We start from the raw sequence: 25,497 nt of genomic DNA, 5'->3' as shown, positions 1-25,497 counted from the left end.
TTATGTTGGAAAACTGAGAAGATATTAACATAAACAGCTGTCGGATATGAGGCGCAAACTGCTTCCCACCTGCCGACGCTGCTTTATATAGCTGGCGGCCAAAAGCGCTGTGTGAGTGTGGGAAAATGTCTCGACACTGCCGCAGTTGTCAGCAATCAGCTGCGATGGTGGTCTCTACAACCTTTCTGGTTATTTAGTTAATCTTGAGCTTCGTATGGTGAAAAATATTCGTTTGTAACTAGCAATTATTAAAAGTACTACAATTAATGTAAGAGTTTGCACTCTCTTTTCTCTTTAATTACATACCGGATTTTATTATTAGTGGAACAATGTGAAGTTTCTCATTAGAAAACCTAAATTTTGTAAATTCCACTTGATGAGTCGTCTGTGTTGAACGTGAATAGTGTTATGAGTAAATAAACTACTTTGTTGGTCTAAACTAAATAAAAGATAAGACGGAGCTTTAAAAAATCAACGCCCAACCGATATGAGCGGGACAATCCGCACACGAAAGATCAATGCTTAGAGCTAATATTAAAGCGATTTAGATTTGGAGTACTTTATAAGAAAGTTTTTTAGAATGTTTCATGTTAAGAAAGTACAATTTAATTTTGTTAAAGCCAAAATAGTGAGTTTGATAAATTCAATGCGCTGGAATGAAAATTAAAGTCATGATATATCTAGCCGACGGACCGATTCGATGAGTGTAAGATTTATTCTAAATAACTTTAACAGTAAGGGTCTAAATAGACCTGATTTGCTGACCAGTATATTTAAGTAAATTTCAAATAAGAAAAATTTGTCGCAAACTGAAGTCTTATTAAGAATATTAAGTCAAGCATATTCTTGCGACAATTAATTTTCAACGAAGACTTTAGGCCTTTCGGTCTTAAGAGAAACAAAGGTGTTACGAAATTTCGTGACCACAGCATTTTTTTGTTTGCAGTGAATATACTTAACAGAAACTAACCGTCTGCTTGTAAAATTTATGCAAGAAAAATTTATAGCATTAAAAACATTTAAATATCCATAGATTTTAGGCAAGACGATACATTGTTATTATTTCTTCTGATAAAAGCTAACCGGAAGTTCGAAAATATTTTATTAGGTCTATGGGGGCTAAGGAAGAATTCACCCGATTTTACCCATTTTTGGCACAAGGGTATGCTATTATACACAAAAGTATTCTCACCAAATTTCAAAACTAGATTTCACAGATTGGCCGTTCGGTAAAAAATCAGCCATGAACACTGGGGTCCACATATTTAGTACGTGGATTCCTGAAATATTATGGTCCGATTTTGACAAGGTTTGGGCGTTACATGAAATAACTTGAGCACTATTTGGGCAAAGATTTATATTGATAACTTTATTGATATTTGATTTGGGAAAAAATAAAACGGTGAAAAATCAGATGGAATTAAATTTTGTTATATGTGTAGCAGGCGCGGTTGTAAACGGATCATTTGAACAGTGTATAAGAGGAATATCTGGTATCAAATTTGGTTGAAATCGGTTAATTAGTTCATAAGATATATTTCACCTAAAGGTGGGGGGAGCCACGCCCATTGTCACAAACTTAATGCTTTCTCCTGTAAAGCCCGTCCATCTTTATTTACTTTTAATAGTTTTCAACATAACCGTATGAGGAGAGAAGTCGTGATTATTATCTGATTTTATCCATTTTTAGAAAGAAGAGATGCTAAGGAGACTTCTTGTCAGCAAGTTTTGTTGATTTAGCTTTAGCGGTTAGGAAGATACGTTAATTAAACCATTTAGGGTGCAGGACTATGTTCACTTTAAAAAAAAATTCGGTCACAGTTGTCCCACGCTGCTGAGATCCTCAGTACCAAATTACGGATTAGTATCTTAATTTAGTTCTTAATTATACCCTGAACAGGGGTTGTCACGAAGTTTGTAACACCCAGAAGGAAGCGTCGGAGACCCTATAAAGTATATACATAAATGATCAGTATGTTGAGCTGAGTCGATTTAGCCATGTCCGTCTGTCTGTCTGTCTGTCTGTCCGTCTGTCCGTCTGTCTGTATATATACGAACTAGTCTCTCAGTTTTAAAGATATCTTTTTGAAATTTTGCAAACGTCATTTTCTCTTCAAGAAGCTGCTCACTTGTCGGAACTACCGATATCGGGCAACCATAACATAGAGCTGCCATACAAATTGATCGGAATCTTCTTGTATAGAAAACTTTCACATTTCACGAAATTCTGTGTGAGTTATTTTTCGTAAAAATAATGTAATATCAGAAGAAATTGTTCAGATCGGCTAACTATAGCATATAGCTGCCATACAAACTGAATGATCGGAATCAAATGCTGGTATGGAAAACTTTTGCAATTGACGTTGTATCTTCGTATCTGCTTAAGGTAATAACATAATCTCCGAAAAAATTGCTCAGATCGGATTACTATAGCATATAGCTTCCATACAAACTGAACACATAGTTACTAAAATAAATGCATCTGTGAAGTGTATATTAGCTTCGGTGCAGCCGTTTTTTCTTGTTATTATAATGTTTCCGCTTAATGGCACTTTGTAGGTGCAGAAAAGTATTTCTTCGCAAGGTAAGCTTATACTAGCGCTAGGTGAACGAGACTAGTAAACTATTATTATCATATTAATTTATTTTATACTCGTTGGTCGTGGCTTCAAAAGGCTGGAAAATTATTATATTAGGTATAGGAGAGCTACAGAAAGTATTGATCCGATTGCCTTAGGCGCTAAGGTTCATATATACGGTATTCCGGCTTGAACAGTTGTGATCCAACTTACTACCAATTGGTACCGACTACTACATATAATGCCCTTTCATATATTTTCGCTTTATTTTTAGTGGTTTGCAGAGCTTAGTTGTGGGACTTTAGCGAAGGGTAGGCAGTCACTCGGAATTCAATTCTTTTATACACCTTGATCATTTATATATTTATGTATATATATGTATTTATAACTCTATATCAACCGTTAGGTGAACAAAACTGTTATACTCTCTGTTGCAAAATGTTGCGAGAGTATAATTACAATGCTAGCAGAAATAGCATTAAGAAACGTTCTTGTTCGTAGATTTTTGAAGCAAAGTTGTCTCCCAAGCCTAAGAAAATAAATTCAAAACCACCAAAAAAATAAGAATAAAAGATATTGCATACATTTTCAATGTATTAAGGGGGCTGCCTGCTTTAGAAGCTTCAAAAAATACATTTTTTTTTTGCTAAAATCTCGAAAAGTTATAGATGGGAATTCGAAATATTGTCAAAGCTAGAAGGGAAATAGTGACCGAGGGTCTAGCAGATACATATGTATGTATGTATATATGAGTGCTTGGGCAGAAAGCGAAAACTTTGATGCGCGATTTCTCGGTTTTTCATTTGTACGATTTTTCTTAATTGGCGGGCAGTGTAGAAAAACAAAACAAAAACAAATAAAAGATAAGTTTGAACACATGTTTAAACGCATAAAGGAATTTTTTGGTCAATAACCTTTTTTCAATTTTTAAAAATTTGTAGGATTTTACACTTTTTTTTGGAATTTTCTTAGATTAACTAGAAGATAAATTATTAACAAATATTAATCTCTTTGAACTTTTTGTTTCCGATAGAAACTGCGACCTGCGTCTTGCCCGCCGTCCGACAAATGCACATGGGAGATTCCCAAAGGCAGAACATCTAAAATTTCGTATCCAAAAAATTTGGATGAATGATGAATATATAACTATAAACCCTAGAAATCAATTATTTCTTTCCCTCCCAAAAAAAATCCTCAAAATTGTCGATTTTTTAAAGCTTCTAAAGCTGGCTCCCCCCTTAAGTTAAGAAATATTCTGAAACACTGAACAACTGAACCAGGAACAGTGCTCGCTTAAGGCTCAGGAACTTTTTATTATTCCGAAACCGAAGTACCTGTATGAAGGGCAAAACCGTGAAAGTATTAAAATAAGTGTCTTTGCGAAGTTGAGACCTATGTATGTATCTTAGCAATTCAACAAATTTTAAAAAGAAGAAGTTTTTCAAATTGAGTGGTTCGTTTAAAGTAAATAAATTTATGAAGAGACAATTTATGTCTTTTCTTGCAACACCTTCGAAATTCCAGTATTAAAAGAGCCTTTTTGAACTAACCAAAGATAAATAATTCAGCATTTTCCTTTGTAGTATTGAGGCTAATCACTTTTCATATTTTCATAACCGGCACTTTCCAAGAAGTCACGTCAAATGCGCGGTCCGTCATTCTCTCTATATTCAATTTTGATTTACGGCCACAATATTCATAGAAACTTGCAGCGTTCTGAATATTTTCAATTACGTGTATCTCAACTGAGTAATTGAAAATAACATCCGCACGAGATAAAAAAGGAACATACACACACTGAACCACGAATGTAAAGCGATCGTGTGTGAACTTGCAACAATGTTAACGATATATCTATCTTCGCTGATGTGTTAATATTCCGCGCTACGCAATTCTTTTCGCAGCCACATTAGGTGAGTCAAAGCGTTATAAGCAATGCGGAAAATGCCGTTTATTGGCACATCAACCGACTTTCAATCACTTGTATGTTCATATATATGGGCTGCAAGCGGCCCAGCTGCTGCCGTGCGGAATATGAAATCAAACTAGTTCAGCAGCGGTCAGCGCAGTGGCAGCTGTGCGCACACAACAATGTTTGATATCTACTGGTCATGCGCAGTGTTTGCAGTGGTGAAGGAAGTCTTGAATGTTCTTACACATATGTAGTGCTTTGCCTCTGTTGGTATGAGTACCTGGTCTACAGGATTAACAGCACCACGCGATTTGCATATTTAATTTAAATAACAGCTAAGCTCCTGATCTGTGCCACGGCGCACGAGCACACACATGACAGTATAAAAATGTATGTGTGTTTATAAAAATGCACTGGGAGCTGCAACATGCTGCTGCCGCACACACAGTGGCCACAAAATGTCAACCACTTGACATGCCATTGACGGATGAGCTGACAGCGTTAAAACTGTTGTTGCGCGCACACTAATGGCTCGACTGCCAGCCATTCATCCAGCCATGCGTCCCAGCAAAGCCGTTCGCCAAGATATACGGTTGATAGTGAGATCTTCGTCTTAGTTGCGGCGGCTGTTGCTGCTGCTGCACGACGACAACAATGCAAAGTTGCGACTAAAGAGGTAGTAAAAGTCAGCCTGTGCAGCGTCTATCGCTGAAATATGTACATGGAGATCATTTGATTACCAGCGAAAGAGCAAGCGGCGCAGAAAACGACGAGATGTGTTGGTTGTGGAGGGGAGTAGCTGTGTGTAGCATAGCTCTGAGTTAGTATTTATTATCTACAATATTAGTGGTTGTTTTTTATTTTTTGCGGCTGCTAAGCACGGACAGGTTTACTCAATACATGTCCATGCCGATAGACCCACCAGTTGGCCGAATCTTGAAAATCTGCTGCTACATATTATATTGCGTTTGCAGCGTTACTACACACCCGTCTGCCTGCCAATTTGACGGTTGGGAGCCCAACTCCGAGCTGTCTAATTTGAAAAGTAGAACAGTAATGCTTGGCCACGGGTCATGGCGCAGTACATGGTTGTCAGTCGGTCGGTCCGTTTGGCTCTCCGACTTGGCCTGCACGGCGTTGCACTGCACTAAGCTGATCTGTGCTGCTGAAGTCTTTTTGAAGGAGCATTTATATGGCGCTTTTGGCCTTGTCCTATACATTGCCAGTGCCAGGCCGCTTGCTTTGAGCGGGGCAGTTGCAAGTGCTGCCAGCAAGTTGATGGAGATGTTAGAAATGTTAGTTGGCCATGCCGGCAATTCGATTTTTTACTAAGCTGAAGTGACATTAATTTATGTTAAAAGGAAATTCTTAACTTTTACTGCGCACAAGCCAAATAAATACATACATTGGCAGGTACGCATAAAAATGCTTACACTTGCAAGAAGTTGGATATATATTGATCCAGAGCTTTTAAATTGGCTCCGGTTGCTGACTAAAAGGCAAAGAGGTGTCGTCGACAGAGAGCATTTTGTGTACCAGATTAATTTCTAAACGACTAACTCTCTGTATTTTAATTCAACAACGTCTTAGTATGTGACATACAGGCACCCTTACAGGATTCAATATACATACAATACAGCGATAAGGGTATTTGTGTCGGCCTACAAACAAATTGAACCTATTTCAAGAGGTAAGAGGCCTATTGACTAATGTAATTAATTGAAAGTTCTACTTCATTTTAGGCTCACCTCTGCGATCCTACCTCTTTGGGTATTGTTGGGGACAAAATACATGTATATGCAAGAGGCTTTAGTTCGATTCACTAAGGCTACAATTTGATACCGGTTTCGAGAGAATCGAATGACTTCGTTAAAACGATAGCGAATTCGGTCAAAATAATTGTTCATAAGTAAAAAGTAAATGGATATGTGTCAGAGCATCATGATCCTGTAAGGAGTGGAATGAATTAAAATCCTATTTGGATATTTGTGGAGGCAGGGAATAATCCATTCTTTCAATGTACGTCTATATTCAAATACTTCTAAAAAGTTAATGTGTGTAAATTGAATTACATATTTCTAACCGATTAGTTTGGAATGAGATTAACACTCACGGGTTTGTGTATTTAAATTCGGACTTCGAAAATCTTTTAGCTTTCCATTTGTGGACTTTACCCGCTCTTAGTCGGGTACTTTTCAGATTTGAGGATATGCAATTTATAAAAACAAATTGTTACGGAGTGGTTTTATGATCTTTTGGTAGTGTCAAATCCTTTAACGGCCTCAACCTCATAAATATTAATTAATTAAGTCTTAATTCGCGTTCACCCACCTGTTATGGCGTTCACTTGGAAACTCGTATTGGACGGTATCAAGCTGTAGCGTATCTCCGCATTCTCGCCAACATCCAGGTCAGTGGCGCCCACTACACCAACCAGCGCGCCACGTCGCATATTCTCCTCGATTACAAACTCATACGCCGCGCTCAGGAAGTGTGGATCATTGTCGTTGGCATCCAACACCTCGACGATGACACGTGCGCGTGCATGTGCAGCCGGTGTGCCATTATCGCTGGCCATAATAGTGAGCTCGTAGCGGTCGCGTGATTCACGGTCCAAGGTGCCGCGTAAATACAACCAACCGCTGTTCGGAAAGATGCCAAACAGTTGCGCCAACTCGGCGTCGGCGGCCGAAAGTGTTTGCTTGGTAGCGCCACTGGGGTGTAGCAAAGTCGGTGTTGCCAGTTTGCCACCAGCATTGAGTGTCACCGTGCTGTTAGCACTGCTCACCAAGCGGTAGGTGATGCGCGCATTGTTGCCGGTGTCCAGATCGATGGCTGTCACTTGCAGGATCTGTAAAAAGAGAACAAAAGAATGTGAGCATTTGGTTTTTAATTAGTCGTGGGCAACAGAACTTAAGCTAGTTGTGTGGGGCAGTGCGATTTTCAAGTGATTTGCAGACTTTCACTGTGCTGTTGGTATATGCAAATTGTTTGCTTTATAAAGTTTTTGCTGTGGTGCATGTTTGTATGTTTTAGTATGTTTTTGATGTTGTAGCCGCTGCACAGTTACAATAGCATTTTAAGTAATTGTAGTTGCAGTAACTTTTTTGTGCCATGATTATTTGGGGTTGTTGCTGGTACTTTAAATCACAATTAACCCATTGACCGCAGCGGCGCGGCTCCCATGCTTCCCATTGGTTGCTGCTTTTGTTATACATAGTTGTTGTCGCTGCCATTTGTGTGGCAAGCTGGCAGCCGCTTGTTGCCGCTGCACGATAAAAATCGTGTCTCTAGCTGCTATGTGATTTTGGGTGAGATCGCAGGCGATTCGGTCGCTCGTGAATGTGGCCCGTTTTGTGTATTGCCGTTTAGTATGTTACAGCTGTGGCAGTGTGTTGCTTGTTTGTTTGGCGGCCGGTCACAGTGAAAATGCGATCTGTTTATATTGCACAAACACAAATACTTATTTACGTAAATTTGGTAGCTTTGGTGGGTGTTTGCTGTTGCTGCAACAATGTCGCTTCATTGCCGACGTGGAATGACCAAAATTAGGTGGCCGAAGAAAGTTGGTTGACTATCTCTAATAAGGCTAAGTATATTTGTAAATATGTACCGGCTATTGAGGTTAACTTTCGAGTGCGCTTCGCGGTAAATTGGAGGTTAAGGTATTTAGCGAAATTTAAAAAAAATGCCTGCGAACACATACAACATTGCAATGCTAGCAGCAACGCGTGCACCTTTTTGCATACTTTTCCTGCGGCGCCATTTGCATAAATGCAAATAGGTCTTTTCGCATACGAATCTCTTTCGTCTTCGACTCGACGCTTATACATAAAAACGCATTACTGTAACGTGAATCACAATTTACAAAAGATGGAAATTGTTTTATTTTGGTAGGCCTTTAAGTCATCCAATAAGTTTGTTCTTAGCGGCTAAGCATTTGCGGTGACATTTATTTGCAGCAAACTTCGATTTGCTGTGTCTATAAAAGCTCAATTGGCATTCAAAGTTTGTCTGAATTGCCACTGATGGACTTGAAAATGCGACAGTCTGCTTTTTTGTTTTTGTATATGAATTTAATTTTTGCAATTTTTGTGTGCATATAATGCCAATTCAGGATTCAAGCTTGCCCAGAACCTTTTCATCCTCGTCTGCTTGGACTTAAAGAGAAGTATTTGTACATTTAAAATATTTTATATGTATGTTGCCAGCCATATCATTTTAACCAAAAACGTCGACTACCGACAACTGTTAAAATAAAAATCTTTCAGTTTTCGAAAGGAACCTCACGCCCTTGTTGAGGATACTTTTTCATAGCTACATGGTTCATGGATTTTTAATATGTTCAAAAAATTTAGATTGTTTTATATTAAAAAATTTATATTGATTTAAAGGCAATCGTTTGGTTTTTTAATCAACCAACTAATCACATACCTAATACATTTCATTTAAGTCTGACGATATACAAATACTTTGGTTTCTGCGGGTTTCTCCAAAAATAGAGTTTCAATAAGAATTAAAAAGGTTAAAAGCATTCAGTTTTAATGTAATAATAAACAAGTAAGTGTAGAATGTTTTAACTAAACCTTAACGTTTTATGTGCTTTTACTCTAGTCATGTCTTCACCTTCCTTCTCTCTGGTCAAGTTAATCCTTACAGAATCTTTAATTTTGTTTAGCATTTGGAACTTTATATGGTAATCTGATTATTCTATAGTTTGTACAGCTTGAGCTCACAGTCAACAGAATCACCGAACGAAGTCACTTTTTTTAGGGTTGTAATTATTGCTATATTTTTAGTGCTCTTAAGTGCTTTTTCACTTTCCCGCCTTATCTATATTTGAACCTACCTTCTTGTTACATCTAGTATTCCTATGCAGCTCGCTTATAAAATAATGAGGCTATCGAATATCGGTTCTGGTAGCTTAAAGTCATCACTAGAACTTGAAATTATACTGTGCCCAAAAAATAAGGTGACATTGTATTTATTTTGAAAATTCTTTATTTATTCTTCCAAATCAATTTCATCCCCTTCAAAGTAATCCCCTCCCGATGCAAAGCACTTGTGCCAACGGATTTTCCAATCTTCGAAACACTGGTTGTAGTCACTTTCCGGGATGGCCTTCAGTTCCTTCTTCGCTGCGGCTTAAATCTCCTCTATCGTATAAAAACGGTGTCCCCGGAGCGGTCTTTTGAGCGTTCAAATAATATTCCTTGTTGACTGTTTGACCGGTTGGAAGGAATTCATAATGCACAACACCACGATAATCGAAGAAAACAGTCAACATGACCTTGATTTTTGAGCGACTTTGGCGCGATTTTTTTTTGTCTCGGCTCTCTTTTGGACGATATTCGCTCGATTGGTCGGTTGTTTCGGGGTCGTAAGCATAGATCCAAGTCTCATCGCCAGTTATAATGCGTTTCATGACACCCTGCTAGTCGGAAAGCATCGTTTCACACACTTAAACGCGACGCCTTTTTTCCAAAAAATTCAATGTTTTCGGTACCAGTGGAGATTTGACGCGCTTAAGGCCCAAAACATCCTTCAAAATAGTCTTGGCTGAGCCTTTCGATATGCCAACTTCATCAGCAAGGTCTCTAATTGTTAATCGACAGTTTTTCAACACTAAATCTTTGATTTGTTGAACGTGAACTTCGTCGGTTGAGGTTGATGGTCGCCCTGGACGCTCTTCGTCTTCGACACGTTCATGGCCGGCTTGGAACTCACTATACCACTTTTAAACCTTTTTTTTAGACATAGCCTCATCACCAAAGGCTTTCTGCACCATCCTCAACGTATCCGCAGCAGAAAATTGATTCCGTAAACAAAATTTAATGCAAATTCTTTGCTCAGCAAATTTCGACATCGCTAAAAACGAAAAACTCACTTTTATCAGCTCACAAAACGACACGTATCTCAAACACTAATGAATATTTTGACATGAAATTTTACATAAATGTGACTGACAGTACTACCAACCTAAAAAAAAAATAGTTCTCCAAATCCTTCGACGCGCGCAGTTTAAATTCAAATGTCACCTTATTTTTTGGGCACAGAGTATATAATATTACATGTATACCTTTTAAGCGAACCTTTTAGACAAATTATTAATATTGGTTGCATTATTCTTGAATAGGGAATCAGTGTTGATTGTAATGTGTAATGAAAGTTTGAAGTCCAGTATATTGTCAAAATTCAAATGTGGCAGCTACCAGTTTGGCAGTTTGGCATTAGTAATAAAAATTATAACCTCAGTTTTATATTGAAATCTATCTTTCATTTTTTTTTATTTCACTGCCATTGTAACTCGTTAACATAAAATAAACTAACGAAAAATTTGTTTTGCTTATTGTATAATACAAAATAAATAATGGTGCTCTGCGTATAAATTGCAGAGAATCAAGTTACTGTACTTGTATGAGGTGAAACGTTTTTTTGTGCTTAAGCCTTTCTTTCCATTTACTTCGATTGGCAAGAGCCCTCGCTTCAGTGTTCACAAGGACAGATAGTCTTTCCATATGAGACTTTGCACATTTGTTGATTGATGCTGAAACTGAGTAAACTCCGCCATCGCGTTCAAGATCGTGACTGCGAACAGGCGCATCTTAAAACTTTGTTTTGGAATCGCTAGATTTGTGCAACAATGCTAGGGCTTGAGCAGCCCCAAAGTTGTATCCCATAAGTCCAAACTGGTTGTTCAACCTGACTGTAAACAAGAATTTTGTTATATATGGATAGAACAGAGTTTCAACCCGATAGCCCTTACATGTTTCTGTATTTTATTTCTAATTCTCCTTTTTTCTTTTTGACATGTGTACTCCATCTAAGTTTTGTGTCCAGGGTCATGCCTAGGTATTCGTATTGTGATATGGTATTTGCTGTCCATTCAAATATTTTGTTTAAATGTTCCTGCAATCTTTCAATTGGTGGCGTTTGTGTTTTGCCGACAGACAAACCAGCAGTATCATCTGCAAATGTTGCTGTAATACAATTGTCATCATATGGTAGATCGCACGTAAAGAGTAGGTAAAGGATGGATCCTAACACACTATCATGAGGAACACCAGCTTTTATTTCCTTTAAATCAGAGTACATACATATCTCCATGTTTAATTCGAAAAAAACGTTCCGAAAGGTATGATTTTAAGATATTGTAATATTTTTTTGGTAAAAGCATTTTAATTTTGTTTAGGAGCCAGCCAAAGGCTTTAAACACGTCGAGGAAACGACCGAGCAAACTTTTTTTCTTCAAAGGCATTTTCAACGACTCGAGTTATTCTATGTATTTGGTCAATAGAGGAGTGATTTTTTCGAAAGCCAAACTGATGCACCGGTATCAGCTTCGTCTCTTCAATTATGTTGTTAATACGCACGCAAGCCGTTTTTCCAAAAGTTTTGAGAGTATTGGCAGGAGAGATATGGGCCAATACGAAGTAATCATTTCATTATAGCAGTAAGTTTACATATAACGTTGTGAGGAAGCTGTTTTAGTATTTCACTGGTAATAAGGTTGTTTTATTTCTGCACATACCTCATCGTTAGTTATTAGAGGAATTTCGGTATATTTCTCGTAAGTACTATGAGGTTCCATTTTTGCTGCATTGGATGTGTCATATGGTTTGAAGACACCTTCAAGGTATTCCGAAAAAACATTTGCTTTCTCTATGTCGCTCTTGGCCCATGTCTGGTACATTTCCAAAGTAAATAATCATTCCTATCCTCGTTAGATAAACTTTTCAGATAATAGCTGGGAGTTATATTTTTAAATGTCTTTATCCTATTGGCAAGTTTTTTACACAATTTGTTAAGACAACTTTTGTCAGATGGAGATCTTGTTTGTTGCCACTTTCGGCGTAATCGGCCTTTTTCTGCTACCATTTCTTTAATTTCTTTGGTATACTTATGACCTGCTGTGACGTTTCTTTTAATTGGTGTACTACTCCAGGCCGCATATTGAATTGTATTTGTCAAATTCATGATTTCGTTATCTAGCTAGGAATTGCAACTTATTTTTACGTGAATATTAACATTGGATAGCATTTGCTTAAAGTATTCCCAGTCAGTATTTTTATATGTTAGCGTAAGTGGAGGTTCCTTAATAACAACACTTTCGTGTAGTGTTAAATATATTGGTTAAGGGTCAGAGGTTATATCTAAACTGCTTTCTATGCACATATAATTTGAAGAGATATGTTATGTAATGAAAAAGTCAATAGGATCTGGTATTTTATGTGGATCTGTTGGCCAATAAGTTGGTGTTCAAGTAGAAATGTTACTGCATCCAGTCATTTGAAGAGCTTTCAATAGCTCTCTGCCTTTTGTGGTTATAAGCCTCGAGCCCTAGTAGGTATGTTTCGCATTATAATCACCACCCATTATAAATCGGTTTTTATGGCTATTGATCAGTTCTAGATAGCTATGGCATTTTATTTGATGTCTTGGGGGACTGTAAACTGCTGTAAGGGACAAGTTGTTGTCACTATCTATCATTACCGTTATTGCTTGAAATTCTTCTGTGGATATGCGGTTTTCTTCGTGGTGTTTTATGTTGCTTCTTATTATAATAGCAGCTCCTCCGCGTGCACAATTATTCGGATGTATTGCATGATACATTTCGAATTTTCTGCATTTAATGTAAGTATGCTTGCTAAAATGGGTCTCAGATATTAAGCAATCGTCAATTTTTTCAGTAACGAGTATTATTTCATTTTGGTGTTTAGTAAGGCCGTTTGCGTTCCATAACATAATTTTTAAGTATTTTGTCATATTTATTTATTTTTTTTGTACTGATTTTCGAGCTTAGGAAACCTTTTCTCAAGTGCAATGATAAACTCATATTGTTTTGTAAGCTTTTCTAAGATTTTTTGAAGAATGCATCATTTGAACAAGTGTTCTCTTTTACAACTTGAGAAAAAATTAGCTCATTTGCTGTTGAAACTTTATTATCACCCATTGGTTGGCGTATTGCGTTTTTTGGGAGGCTTTTGGTATCTTTTACAACCGAGCTATTAGGACATAGGTCGTTTTTCTTTGTACCAGTTCTTTGGTCACGAATCTTTTGCAGTTCTGTAGTTAGCAGTATGAGCCTCACCACAGTTACAACATTTTGGTTGACGGTGATTATGTTTTTGACACTCTATGGTCTTATGCTTTCCCGCGCACTTCACACATCTTGCTTGCTTACCACAGTAGTTGTGAGTATGTCCATATAATTGACACAATTTACATTGTGGTATGAGCTTTGACTACTTTACGGCCTTAATGACAACAACTGAATGCAATATGGTTTTTATTGCATACAAGGTGCCTTGCAAAGTAAACAGGACTTAAAAAAAAAGAGAACAAATGGTTTTTTCGGCAAAATCAATTTTTTTATTCAAAATAGTCTCTTTATTCTTAAATACTGCTTTTTGCACGTCCAAAAGCATGTCGAACGAGTGTTTTAGCTCGTTGGCCGGTATGACCGCCAGTATGCCGGTGTAAGCCTTTTGAATGGCTTCTACGTCTGCAACACGCTTTCCTTTCATGGGAAAATGCATTTTTCCGAAAAGGAAGAATTTGCACGGTGCCATATCAGGTGAATATAGGGAGTGGTTAATGGTTAAAATGTGATTTTTGGTGAAATAATCGGTCACAAGCGTCGATCGATGATAGCAATTTTTGGTCGTCAGTCAATTTGTGCGGAACAAACCGTGCACACACCTTTCGTAAGGCCGAATGCTCGGTCAAAATGCGATAAATCGATGCTTTGGAGATGTTCAATTCCATTTCCATGAATTTCAATGACGATTTCGGCTGATTTTTGATGAATTCACGCAAAGTTTTGATGGAATTTAAGGTGATCACGGATTTTGATTGGCTTTGAAAACGTTGAAACCACTGGAAGCACTGCGCTACGGGATAGGCTATCATCACTTTTAAACTTGTGTCATCAATTGAAACGTTTCGGTAAAAGTTTTACCAATTTTAAAACAAAATCAAATGTTGGGTCTTTGTTTGAAGCTCATTTTCGCACCAATCACTCAAACATACTGACACTTAAAATGCAATAACTTCACTTCCAATCAATGAAATGTCATGAAATTCTCACTGAACAATCGATAGAGATAGCAGATTCTAACGCAGCAGTCGATATGCAGATGACGCCACCAGGGGGCGCTAGATTCAGAAAGTTCTGTTTACTTTGGAACGCACCTTGTATATGTTATTTATATTTTGTGTTGCATCGAAAGTAAGAAGAAACATATCAAACGGCTCTTTCCTTTTCACTGCAGTCTGTTGATTGCGTTTATAGCTTTGAATCCCTTCTTTTGGAGGTCTGATATTATAGCCTCTGGCTTGTTTGAGTGATGTAAATTTTTACGATTACCATAATTGGTCGAGATTGCTTATTTTCATAAATTCTGTGTAGACAGAGTTTTGGTTAAGTTTCTATAATCATCAGAGTTTGATATTGATTTCATATGTATTATTATTCAGAAGCTTAATTGTAAATGCTTTTTTTGCCTCATCATTCGCAATTTTATATAATTTTTGGTATTCCCAGTCACTCGATATCATTATTGGAGGCGGTCGTGAGATTTTAGTTTCAGTTTGATTTCTTTCGACTTCTTTTATGGTATTTGATGCTGGAACCACAAGCTTAGGAGACAGTTCAGCTTTCCTTTTTTAACTGGGCTTTTTTTCAAGATCCAATCTATTTCGCGGGCAAGCTCTTCCATATCTGTTGCATAGAATTCAGCATTTATTTCGTTATTTGTATTACTTAAATTCTTTGTTTTTAGGTTCTGATTTTCGGCTTTGAGAAATGCTATCCCTTTCTTTAATTCGGCGCATAATTGCTTCATCATGAATTAGTTTATTTGCCGTAGTTTCTGTGTTTTCGAATATTTGGCCACCATGGATGGTGGAGGCGTTCGGACATTTTTCATAATGAGCCAATATATAGTAAGAATAACTATGTGGCAACTATTAGATAAAATATTTACCAATTTCGGTGTATACTTCTAGGCTAATCTAATACAGGTAAAAGATTAACTTTAAATAACGTAAATAATGGATTGTCAAAAAAGTCTTGCGGTATTTTTATTGAATTTTTTTTTATTGAAATTGAAATGAAATTTTGATGACTCATGCCCAGCTCTTGACCGATGCTACGGCTGCTACTCTGCCGGTCTCTTTCGACCAATTCAGCGATTTTATCGCAATTTTCGACGACAGGCCTTCCGGAGCGTGGCGCATCTTCGACCACCTCTACACCAGAATGAAAACGTTCAAACCATCGTTGTGCGGTGGAAATGGAAACTGTATCGGGTCCATAAACTGCGCAAATTTTATTGGCGGCTTGAGATGCATTTTTGCCTTTATCGTAGTAGTACTGTAGAATATGCCGTATTTTCTCTTTAAAAAACGACAATTAATTAAACACGTGTTAGCGCGTGAAATAATGATCCGATGCGACGAATAAAACTAGAACTACGCGCTTTCAGCGCCAACTAGCGAAAATACCGCAAGACTTTTTTGACAACCCATTATAAATAAAGCTTATACTAGGTAGTGACTTTTGAGATTCCCTTTTACTGGCCAAAGTCCAATAAGAAAAAAATGATACATCCACGGAGAAACTTTTAGCAGGTGTAACAACCTATTCACTCGATGATCTCACCGCACTTCAACTTCCAGGCAATCTCCGTAAAAAGCACTTCCGTGTAGAAACAAGTTTTTTAATTTAATTGTTGTAAATATTTAGAATTTTGAATTCATTGAATATTATTCTATTACATTTTAATTTTCTTCACTTCGCTCCAGGGTTGCTAAGCGAAAAAAAGCTTACATTTGTTTGCAAAAATTAATTGACCAAGAAACTTTGGAGATAAAAAATTACTGAAAATTAACACATTTTCCTAGAAATGTTTGCTAAAAAGTTCCGCAAACTTTCCTCAACCAGAATGGCATGCGGTTGTGCAGCTGAAGCAGTGACAGTTGAAGGATGATTCTCCAGATACACAAAACTAGTTCAACAAATGCGACACTATTTTGGCTGAAAGTTGCATATAAAGTAATGTTTATCCATGAAAACGTTTTATACCTATGTACATTCTGCCGAACATACACACATGTACACACATGCATATTGGCAGGCAGCACGGGTGCTTACCGACTGGTAGCGAAACTCGCGTGACTTCTAGTGGCGGTTAATCGAATTAATGCAAGTTTATATATGTGGAAATTAGCATAGCTGTCAATGCGTGCTACTAATGCCCACAACTAACAGATGCTGCATAGCAAAATAATCGCCTACCCGAGCATGCGCATAAGGCACACATACATCCGCTTCGTCCTCAGCTTTTTGCTTACCTGTGAATTAATCGGCAATGATTCCAACACCTTCACTGAGTAGTCGTTGCGCTCGAACATCGGCGGATTATCGTTGACATCCTGCACCTCCACCAGTATGGTGAGGTTGGACGATAAGGGTGGCTCACCGCCGTCCGTAGCCGTCACTATAAGTGCATGCCGTTGTGCCGTCTCGTAGTCCAGGTGTCGTGACAGCGTTAGGTGGCCCGAGCGTGCATCGATTGCGAAAACATTCTGCTCGGCAACTACAGTGGTCATACGGTTCACGCCAGCGGAGATGCCCGTCGTCGCGGCAGCCATATGCGCGTTGTTGAGCGTGGCAATACCAGCAGCATATGCGGTGGTACCTGTGGCCACCAGACGATTGCGTATTGCCAACGCTCCCGTTGGTGAACCAGCAAAAGTGTTTAACGTTGGACGAGCCATTTGTACGGCATTGCTTGTATTACCGAGATATTGTTGTTGCTGTTGTTCGGCTGATTGATATTGATCGGCAGAAATCATATGCAGCGTATAGGTGATTTCACCACTTTTGCCAGAGTCTTTGTCGTGCGCATGCGCTGCATAGAGTGCTGTGTCGAGATCGGCATTTTCCGGAACGGAAATGCGTACCAAGTTCGTTTCGAATTCTGGTGCATTATCATTGACGTCCTCGATATCGATATTGACCTGGGGAGAAAATTTAGAGGTGATGAATGTTCTTAAACGTAATGTTCAAAGTTTTTTCCCTTTACACCCATTCTTGAAACTTCAAAGCTAAATTTTTTCGGTATTTATAAATTAGGTAAATTTGGTAAGTTGAATCTATTCATAATAAAGCATATTTTCCAAATAATTTCTAGTGTTGTCATGCAATTTGCTCTTTTTGTTAGAAATTCCCATTTTAGTACTCACCTGAGTATGCCCGTAAGCTGGTGGATCACCGCTCGTTGCTTGTATGTTAAGTAAAATTTGTGGTTTCGTTTCATGATCTAGAGGATTAACTATACGTATATTGCCCGTTATGGCGTCAATGCTGAAGTAACCTTCTGGGTCGCCCGAATATATTGAATAACGAACGCCATTACGATTGACTGTGAAGATAGATAGGAAGGTGTGAATTATACAAAAGAAATTTTAATCTGTAATGAAATAATATTAGAATTAAAGGAGATGTAATGTGGAAATTAATGTTTCCATATTTCTTGTGTAACTCCATTTTTCCAAGGGTATGGTTGCGACACGTCCAGTTTTTCCAAAAGAGGCAACCATTTGCTTGAAAGTACTTCATGTGCGAACAACTTTTGTATGTAGTATTCGACTCATCTTGAAACATCCACACAATAGACTGCTGCATACTTTCGGGATCATACGCATAAGTACACGATTCATCACCTGTCGCGTTGGCACAGACGTGTTTCGAAGCACCGTTATCGTGTTTTTCTTTTACATTTCTCTCGGCCAATCGACACTAATGCATATAGTGTCGCGCGAAAATGTCCGCGATTTAATTCCATTTTTTGGCCGAGATGAATATTTTAAGTAAGTGTTAACAACACAAATGGCCCTCGAATGTCAAAACATTTTGAGAATCTTTTACATTAAAAGTGTCAAACTTTACGAAAAATTTAGTTAGAGCATACGTAGAAGTCAAGTATAAAAAAAGAGTTTATTATAACATATTCAGTAGTTATTCTATTCATATATTATACTAATTTACATTAGCAGTATTTAAATTTCGCCCAAATACCTATTCCTCGAAATATTATTTTCTTAAATTGGTATGACTGCCAGGGACATCTGTGCCAAATGTCACATCAAAATAATCATTTTTGTTTAGTATTCGTTGTGCTCATGAAAGTTGTTCAGTTATGGGACTTGTCCGGTTATGAGGACTGTCCGAATTTCACTGTATATCAGTACCGTATGGAGCTTACTTAAATAGTTTATCCAGATCGAAGATATAATTTAATTATATATTTTTTCCGACAAAAAATAAGCTGACGATTAGTAAGAGTATGAGGTAGTGTCCTCTGCCGCCAACACTGCAAAAAATATTTCTTCGTGTATTTCTTGAGAAACCCTTTCTTGGAGACATTTTTAAATAGGTGGCAATCATGTTATAATAGGTATTCAAAGTTATCTAATACAATTCATTTTTCTTTAAATTCTCTGGCTGCCAAACCAATTGAAAAAATTCTTTACAAGAACTAGAGAGACTCAATCTGAACAAGTTTATCAGAGGTTGATAGTGGTCTCATATTGGTCGTTCCGTTGTCGTTCAAATCGATATATCAACGGAAGGACTAGTTCGTATATATACTTGCGGACTTGTCTAAAGCAACTCTGCTCTCATGCCTATAATTTATATATGTACATACCGGGTGTCCCAGAGTTAAAACAAGATTTAAATTTGCTGCAATTTCAATTAATCTCTTCACAGTTGACGAATTTAAAACACTGTTCCGGCTATACTATATTTTGAATGTAATTTTTGAACTGTGTCCGCCAATCTTTCATTATTAATTTTTGAAACATTGTTTAATCATGAAAACACTTTGGTCTATCTTGTAACGCTCCATTTTTACTAAGTCTGCTGTAGTACATAATGGCGGCTTTACTTTATAGAGTCTCCGACGTTTCCTCTTGGGTTTTACAAACGTCGAGTGAGAGAGTAAAAACTCGAGTGCATTGCCAAAGTTTCCCAAATTTTTAAAAGAAAACGAAAATGCATTAAATGTTGAAAATTAAAATTAAAGTAAAGCAGTGGGCAAATGCACACACCGTAATTTGGTTTCTTTAGCCTTACTTTCAAAGATTTTGGAAACGCAACAGCGGCTAAATGAGTGAAGCGAAAAGGTAGTTGAGTTTGTCTGGCCTTTTGTACTTGATGTGATAGCTCTTGACGATGATGACGTTGTTGAAGTTGATGGGTGCAGATTTCTGTTGAAATCTATGTGTTTTTCAACGCGACTTCATCACAGCCCAAAGGTTTAGTGCCATAATACGCGCAAAAGAATGGCAAAATAACGAGGTGCCGAATGCCAGACCATATATACCTACATATATATGTCAGCGCTTGCAATACACATGAGTTGCAAATGTATTTGATTTAATACAAATAAGCGCGCTTTCAACATTTTCGGAGCTGCCAACTCAGCTTATTTAAATGTGAGCGGCATTATTTTGAAGAATTTTTGGTTTTTTCAGGCGAAGTTTACTACCTTTCTTTAGAGGAGCAGGGCTTTAAAACACGTAAATGTGCAACAAACAAAAGCTAAATGAAGCGGAGAAGCGTACGCGAAAAAATATACCGCCGAGCTGTCCATCACAAGCGCAGTCATTTATTTCCAAATCAGTGAACATTGTGTGTGCTAAATTTTGCATATTTTCGAATAATATATGTATATATAAAACATTTTCTCATACATTTTCATAAAATTTTTGCATATTTCTTCTCGTTTTTTTGGCACTTCTTTAAGTTTGAGCTGCAACTCTAGTACAAAAAAAGACTTACAAAGCAAACGCGTAAAACCTTACCTGCATCGCTGCTGGTGGCCATCACCGAACCAACTACTGTGCCACCCGGCACATCCTCTTTCACATGATAACTGTAGCGCGGTTTCTCGAAGATCGGCGGCCGCTGTGTAGCATCAATGATGCTCAAAAAGACCAATGCATCCGACGAGCTGCGCATGCCGCCACCATCACTGGCGCTTATATTCAACACATGCACCGGCTGCGTGCGCACCGACAACATATTCGGGCGATTGATGAAAATTTCACCATTCGTGCGATCAATGCGAAATATGCCCGCATCATTGCCGGCTACAATGCGATAGGTCACCGCGCCGAAACGGCCCGCATCGGCATCGGTGGCAACGACTGCAACAATGGGTGCGGTCGCAGCGCTGGCGCTAGCCGTTTCGCGCAATGACACATTGTACTCGCGCGGATAGAAAACCGGGCGATTATCATTGACATCGGTGAGCTGGATCTTGATGCGCGCTATGGTGCTCAAGCCACCTGTAAGTGAGAGGAGAAAAATAAAAGTGGTAAGTATAAGAAAAATGTGCAGTTTTTATTAGAAAATAAATGTTTAACATTTCTGGCGCACTTACCTCTATCGGTTGCTATCACCGGAAACTCATACGAGTTACGCTTTTCGTAGTCCAACTCACTAGCTATGCATATTTCACCCGTCGCAGAGCGTACCTCGAATTCGGCGAGCTGTTTGATACCATCGCCTAGCGTATAATTGACCATTGCATTAACACCGCAATCTGGGTCGCTGGCCGACACCTGCAAGTGGAATAAAAAATGTTAGAAAATTAATGGAGGTGAGATTAGACTAGTCGGCTTTGTTGCTGTTACTCAGACGTGTACCGAGTTAAGAAAATAATGTTAATTTCCAATCAACTATAATAGTTGGAAAATTTAATGGTAAAATCTGTGTATATACCTCGAACAACAACAAAAATAAATTATAATAAACACATTACACTTGAATATGGCATGAGTACGGCAATGCGCTAGACAAAGTCGCGCCAGTCACTCGGACGCGCATGTGGGATATATACACAAGTAAATAATATTTCTATTACATGATATATATATGATATATATTTATAGATGTGAGCTGCCACTAACCCGCCGTAAATTAAAAGCATTGAACTGCTCGCCACTCACGTAAACGTGCCTGTGACTCTGGTGACCACCACTTGCATTCCCCCACTTCATATTTTGCAGTCTTTTGCATTGTGGCGCAAAGCGGATATGGAATAAAATTAGTTGACTGATCATATCTATGTTATATAGCTGGGGCGATTGATTTAAATATGTATCTGCATGATCTCAGCCACAAAGAATGCCGCAAATGCAGATTTAAATATGACGTGAATAGAAATTTTAATTTGTTTATGATATTTTATAGTTTTAATGAAAATTGTTGAGCTTTTGTGTTTTGTATATATGCATATGCCTGCAAATTATTAATAGGCCCCTTTTGGTTAACAGTTAGTCATAGTGATTTGGAACTTTTAGTTGCTAAAAACAAGAAATTTGTATATATAAAAATATGTAAAATAAGATATAAAATCTGAAAAATTCACCACTTATTTTGTATAACGGTACTTCAAATTATTTACCTTATGAATCATATAACGATTAAATCATACTAATAAGACAAATCACTTGCGAATTAAAGAGTAATTCAAACATTTAAAGATCAGCGCGTTAAACTAATAACTATCTTAAACTGGGGAGGAAAAAATTACTAAAATAAAGAAAGATATAAAGATATACGTATAGCAGTTGGCTGGGTGCTGGGCCATACCAATTTTTTCGAATATAAAATATTTTAAAAAATTCTACGTCTTTTTGAAGATAGCTTCGATTTTCGAAGTTGATGTTATAGACTACAAATGCAAATAATATAGGATTGATTTTGAAATGTATAATTGATTAAACATTTACTTACGACTCAAGCTTCGCAATTAAATGTATTTGCTCATTGCAATAAATAATATTTTGTAACCGTTTCATAAAGTTTCGAATTCTCAAAAAACATATTTTTTTGGGGTTTTGAGAAAATCGAGTTTAAAGTTTTTGTCAAATCAGATGTCTATTAAAACCTCAATATCGCGGTAAATAAAAATTGTTCATAGTGGATTTTTCGATGAGTACATTATACCGTTTCTTGTCTTTAAATTTACCAAGTTTCTTTATTCTACGCATCCTTTAAGACCATAATTAAGTTATTCAAAGCGCAAGTCCTCCATATAGGCCATTTTATTTTTTAAGGAATTCGTATGATGTATCTGATACACTATTTTATTTTGTATGGTATACGCTGTTTTATTCAATAATTTTACGGTATTTTTATTAAAATATTTGATCTCAAAAATATCAATTTGTAACATTATAAAACAGTAATTAATTCATAGTTTTGTTAATTCAGTGGCATTTATTCATTACTTTCAATTTGGGTTATTAAAAACCAAAATTATGACACATGAAGGTATACATTTGCGTAAATCAAAAATAACTAGAAATTCATTCGTCTTCATTCTCTTCCTCTGCTACATCTGGCTCATCTAAACAATTTCGCTTGTTTCCACCTCGTAAATTAAAAAAAATGACTGCGAGCCACGAGGAATTACACTCTTTTTGCACAAATTTTAAAGATCATGCAGCTTTCGATTACAAATTGGCAGCTCTTTATTGTATTTGCCAGTAAACGAAAAGTTGAACACCTCTTTTTGAGGTATCTCTATGTCCGGCAATCCCACAGCGAAATCAAACTCATCAGTCTTTGGAGCAATTTCCACAACGACTGGTGGTTTCGTGTCACAGCCTGTTGATATTTACCTTGCTTACTTCACTTACATTATATAAAAGACGATACTCACTCAGATGTTTAAAATCCATATTTTTAATGAACAAACTTTCTCTGCGAAATGAATTTATAAGCTGAAATTTCAAATGACTACAATATTTCCTTGGCATTCATGTAGTCAAAACAACGTAAAAATCGCATAGGCTACTACTCTTGTAAATTTCTGATAAAACTTTCGAATTTGTATTGAGAATAAAACAGCTTATGTGGAGTATAGAAATGGTCGGAATAAAACTATTTCTCAAACAATAGTGTATATTATTATAAGCTATTTTATGAGTTAAAGTTTTGATGAATTGTATTTATTTCTACAGGCTAAAATGGAGTATAATGCGCATACACTATTATTCTTTTAACAACTTTGCAGTAGCAATTTAAAGCAAAATAGCGCATATGAGCTTATACACTGGTATTGAAGGAAATTTTTGAACATGAAATTATACACCATTTTTTCCAATGACATTTTGACCCACTTTGTGGAAGTAGAATTTTGACGAAATTTTGACCAGACATAGAATCAATGATGGAGATTCTAAATATGCAATAAAAAATAATGGCGTATGAGCACATACGCTATTATTATATTGAGGGGACGATATATTATTCTTCAAAAAACTGAAATATTTTCGTTTTCAAAGAAATCAAGGGGAAAATTTTATAATATATTGTAACTTGGAATAGATATTTAAAAACTTAACAAAATATACACTTATGCTAAGGATTTGAGAAAACCTTCTGGAAGGTATACGAAAATATGATATTGCCTTGCCAACTATTAAAAAAAAGGTTTGTAGTTGATATAACCTAAAAACCTATGCTGAACAAAATATAACAAAACTTCCGCTGCCGAAACTATTCTTAAAACTATAGAAATATTTTCTATTCCTTTCCACATATGTAGTGGAGCAATTGAAAAACCTTCTTAAATTAATTATATTAAAAGCAAAATCTGCGATTCTAAAATATACTCGTAATACAAGCCCGCCAGTTCTCATCAAATGTAGCTAAATAGTTTTTCAGTTATATTATGAAAAATAGGCAACTCCCTTTTGTACATACTTTACGCATTTCAGTCAGAGGGCTATATAGACCAAACTTACAAGAACTTAAAACGCTCACCAAAGTCCTGAAGTAATTAAGAACTTAAGCATTTTGGCGTTTTCGCACATACGCTCTTTGCACATGTGTAAGAGCACCGCGCATAAACGGCTTAAACTTTCAACTGCAAATCCCACCACAAACCGTTAAACTCATCTGTCTTCCGTGGCAAAGCTCCAATTTTTCCATGTCGTCTTTGAAAATTTGCCATTGTCGCTTTCGCCACGCTCGCGTGTGTGTGTGCGTGAGCTGCTGTATTGTCGCTGTGCCCCCTTTTACCACCTTCATCATAAATCATTGTAATGACTTTGCTGCGGCTGGTGCAGCGAAACTGAGAGAAAAACAAAAAGGCGCACGCAACAAAAAACAATTGTGTATGCAACGCAAAGCCAACAACAACCAGGTTGAAGCGCGTGCACACCAAAGCACCAAGAACTTCCGGATGTGTGGCACTGTGTGCGAGTTATTTATTTCACATTTAATCCAATTAAGTTGCTAGCAATGCATTCTTGCTCTGCGAATTTTCGGCGGCCACAGCGGCGATTAACGGCCCAGCTTCAACTTATTGCAACAACAATAAGGTGAGTATCCGTATAACTCAAATGCGTTTGCGTTTGTCTGGTCTGCAAATGAGCAATGCGGAATTTTCGGCAAATCATTTAGAAGTCGAATGAAGGAATAGTTGGACCGAATTGCCAACCATTTTTGGGATGTTTAAAGTAGCGTAGTGCCAGCGGCCTAAATGGAGAAATTAATCTCGCAAATATTTGGCGATAAAAAAGCTCTTTGTTCTTCATCTGTGCCACTTCTTGCATTAGACTGGAGTGTTGCGGCGTTAACGGTATATTTCATACATTTCATATATTGAGAAACAAAAGCACTAGTTTCACACATTCATTCATATATGTAATACAATAACGATAAATTCGGCAGTATCGAAGCTATAGTACACTTGCATTGCTTATGAAACTAACTATTAACTTAAACGTAAACTACCGGAAACCCTTTTCTGGTTCTTTCTAGCCTTTTAAGGTTACTTAATATAGCAAAAGATTTTAACGGCAACTATGCGCTATAGCGGTCCGATCTAAATGATTTGATCGGTAATTGCATATGTCAAATTTCGCGAAGAAATCTTGTCAATTAATAAAGTTCCCATACAAGAAACAAAGTGT

At 37.2% G+C, this 25,497-nt stretch overlaps 1 protein-coding gene across 1 annotated transcript in view; it reads right to left on the bottom strand.

Moving 5' to 3' along the window:
* Positions 1 to 23,256, bottom strand: part of LOC120767778 (protein dachsous) — a 48,722-nt gene extending 25,466 nt beyond the window's left edge. Inside the window, exons 1-6 of the mRNA XM_040094022.1 lie at positions 23,215 to 23,256; positions 20,949 to 21,129; positions 20,368 to 20,853; positions 17,743 to 17,921; positions 16,849 to 17,517; positions 6,823 to 7,342 (exon numbers count right to left, since the gene is read on the bottom strand). Of these exons, the coding sequence (XP_039949956.1) occupies positions 6,823 to 7,342; positions 16,849 to 17,517; positions 17,743 to 17,921; positions 20,368 to 20,853; positions 20,949 to 21,129; positions 23,215 to 23,256 (2,077 nt within the window). The remainder of the gene's footprint in view (positions 1 to 6,822; positions 7,343 to 16,848; positions 17,518 to 17,742; positions 17,922 to 20,367; positions 20,854 to 20,948; positions 21,130 to 23,214) is intronic.
* Between the last annotated feature and the right edge of the window lie 2,241 nt (positions 23,257 to 25,497).

The sequence above is a fragment of the Bactrocera tryoni genome, chromosome 2 (genome assembly GCF_016617805.1).
Source record: "Bactrocera tryoni isolate S06 chromosome 2, CSIRO_BtryS06_freeze2, whole genome shotgun sequence".
In the NCBI taxonomy this organism is placed as follows: Eukaryota; Metazoa; Arthropoda; class Insecta; order Diptera; family Tephritidae; genus Bactrocera; species Bactrocera tryoni.
This window is presented reverse-complemented; position numbering and strand designations above follow the sequence as displayed.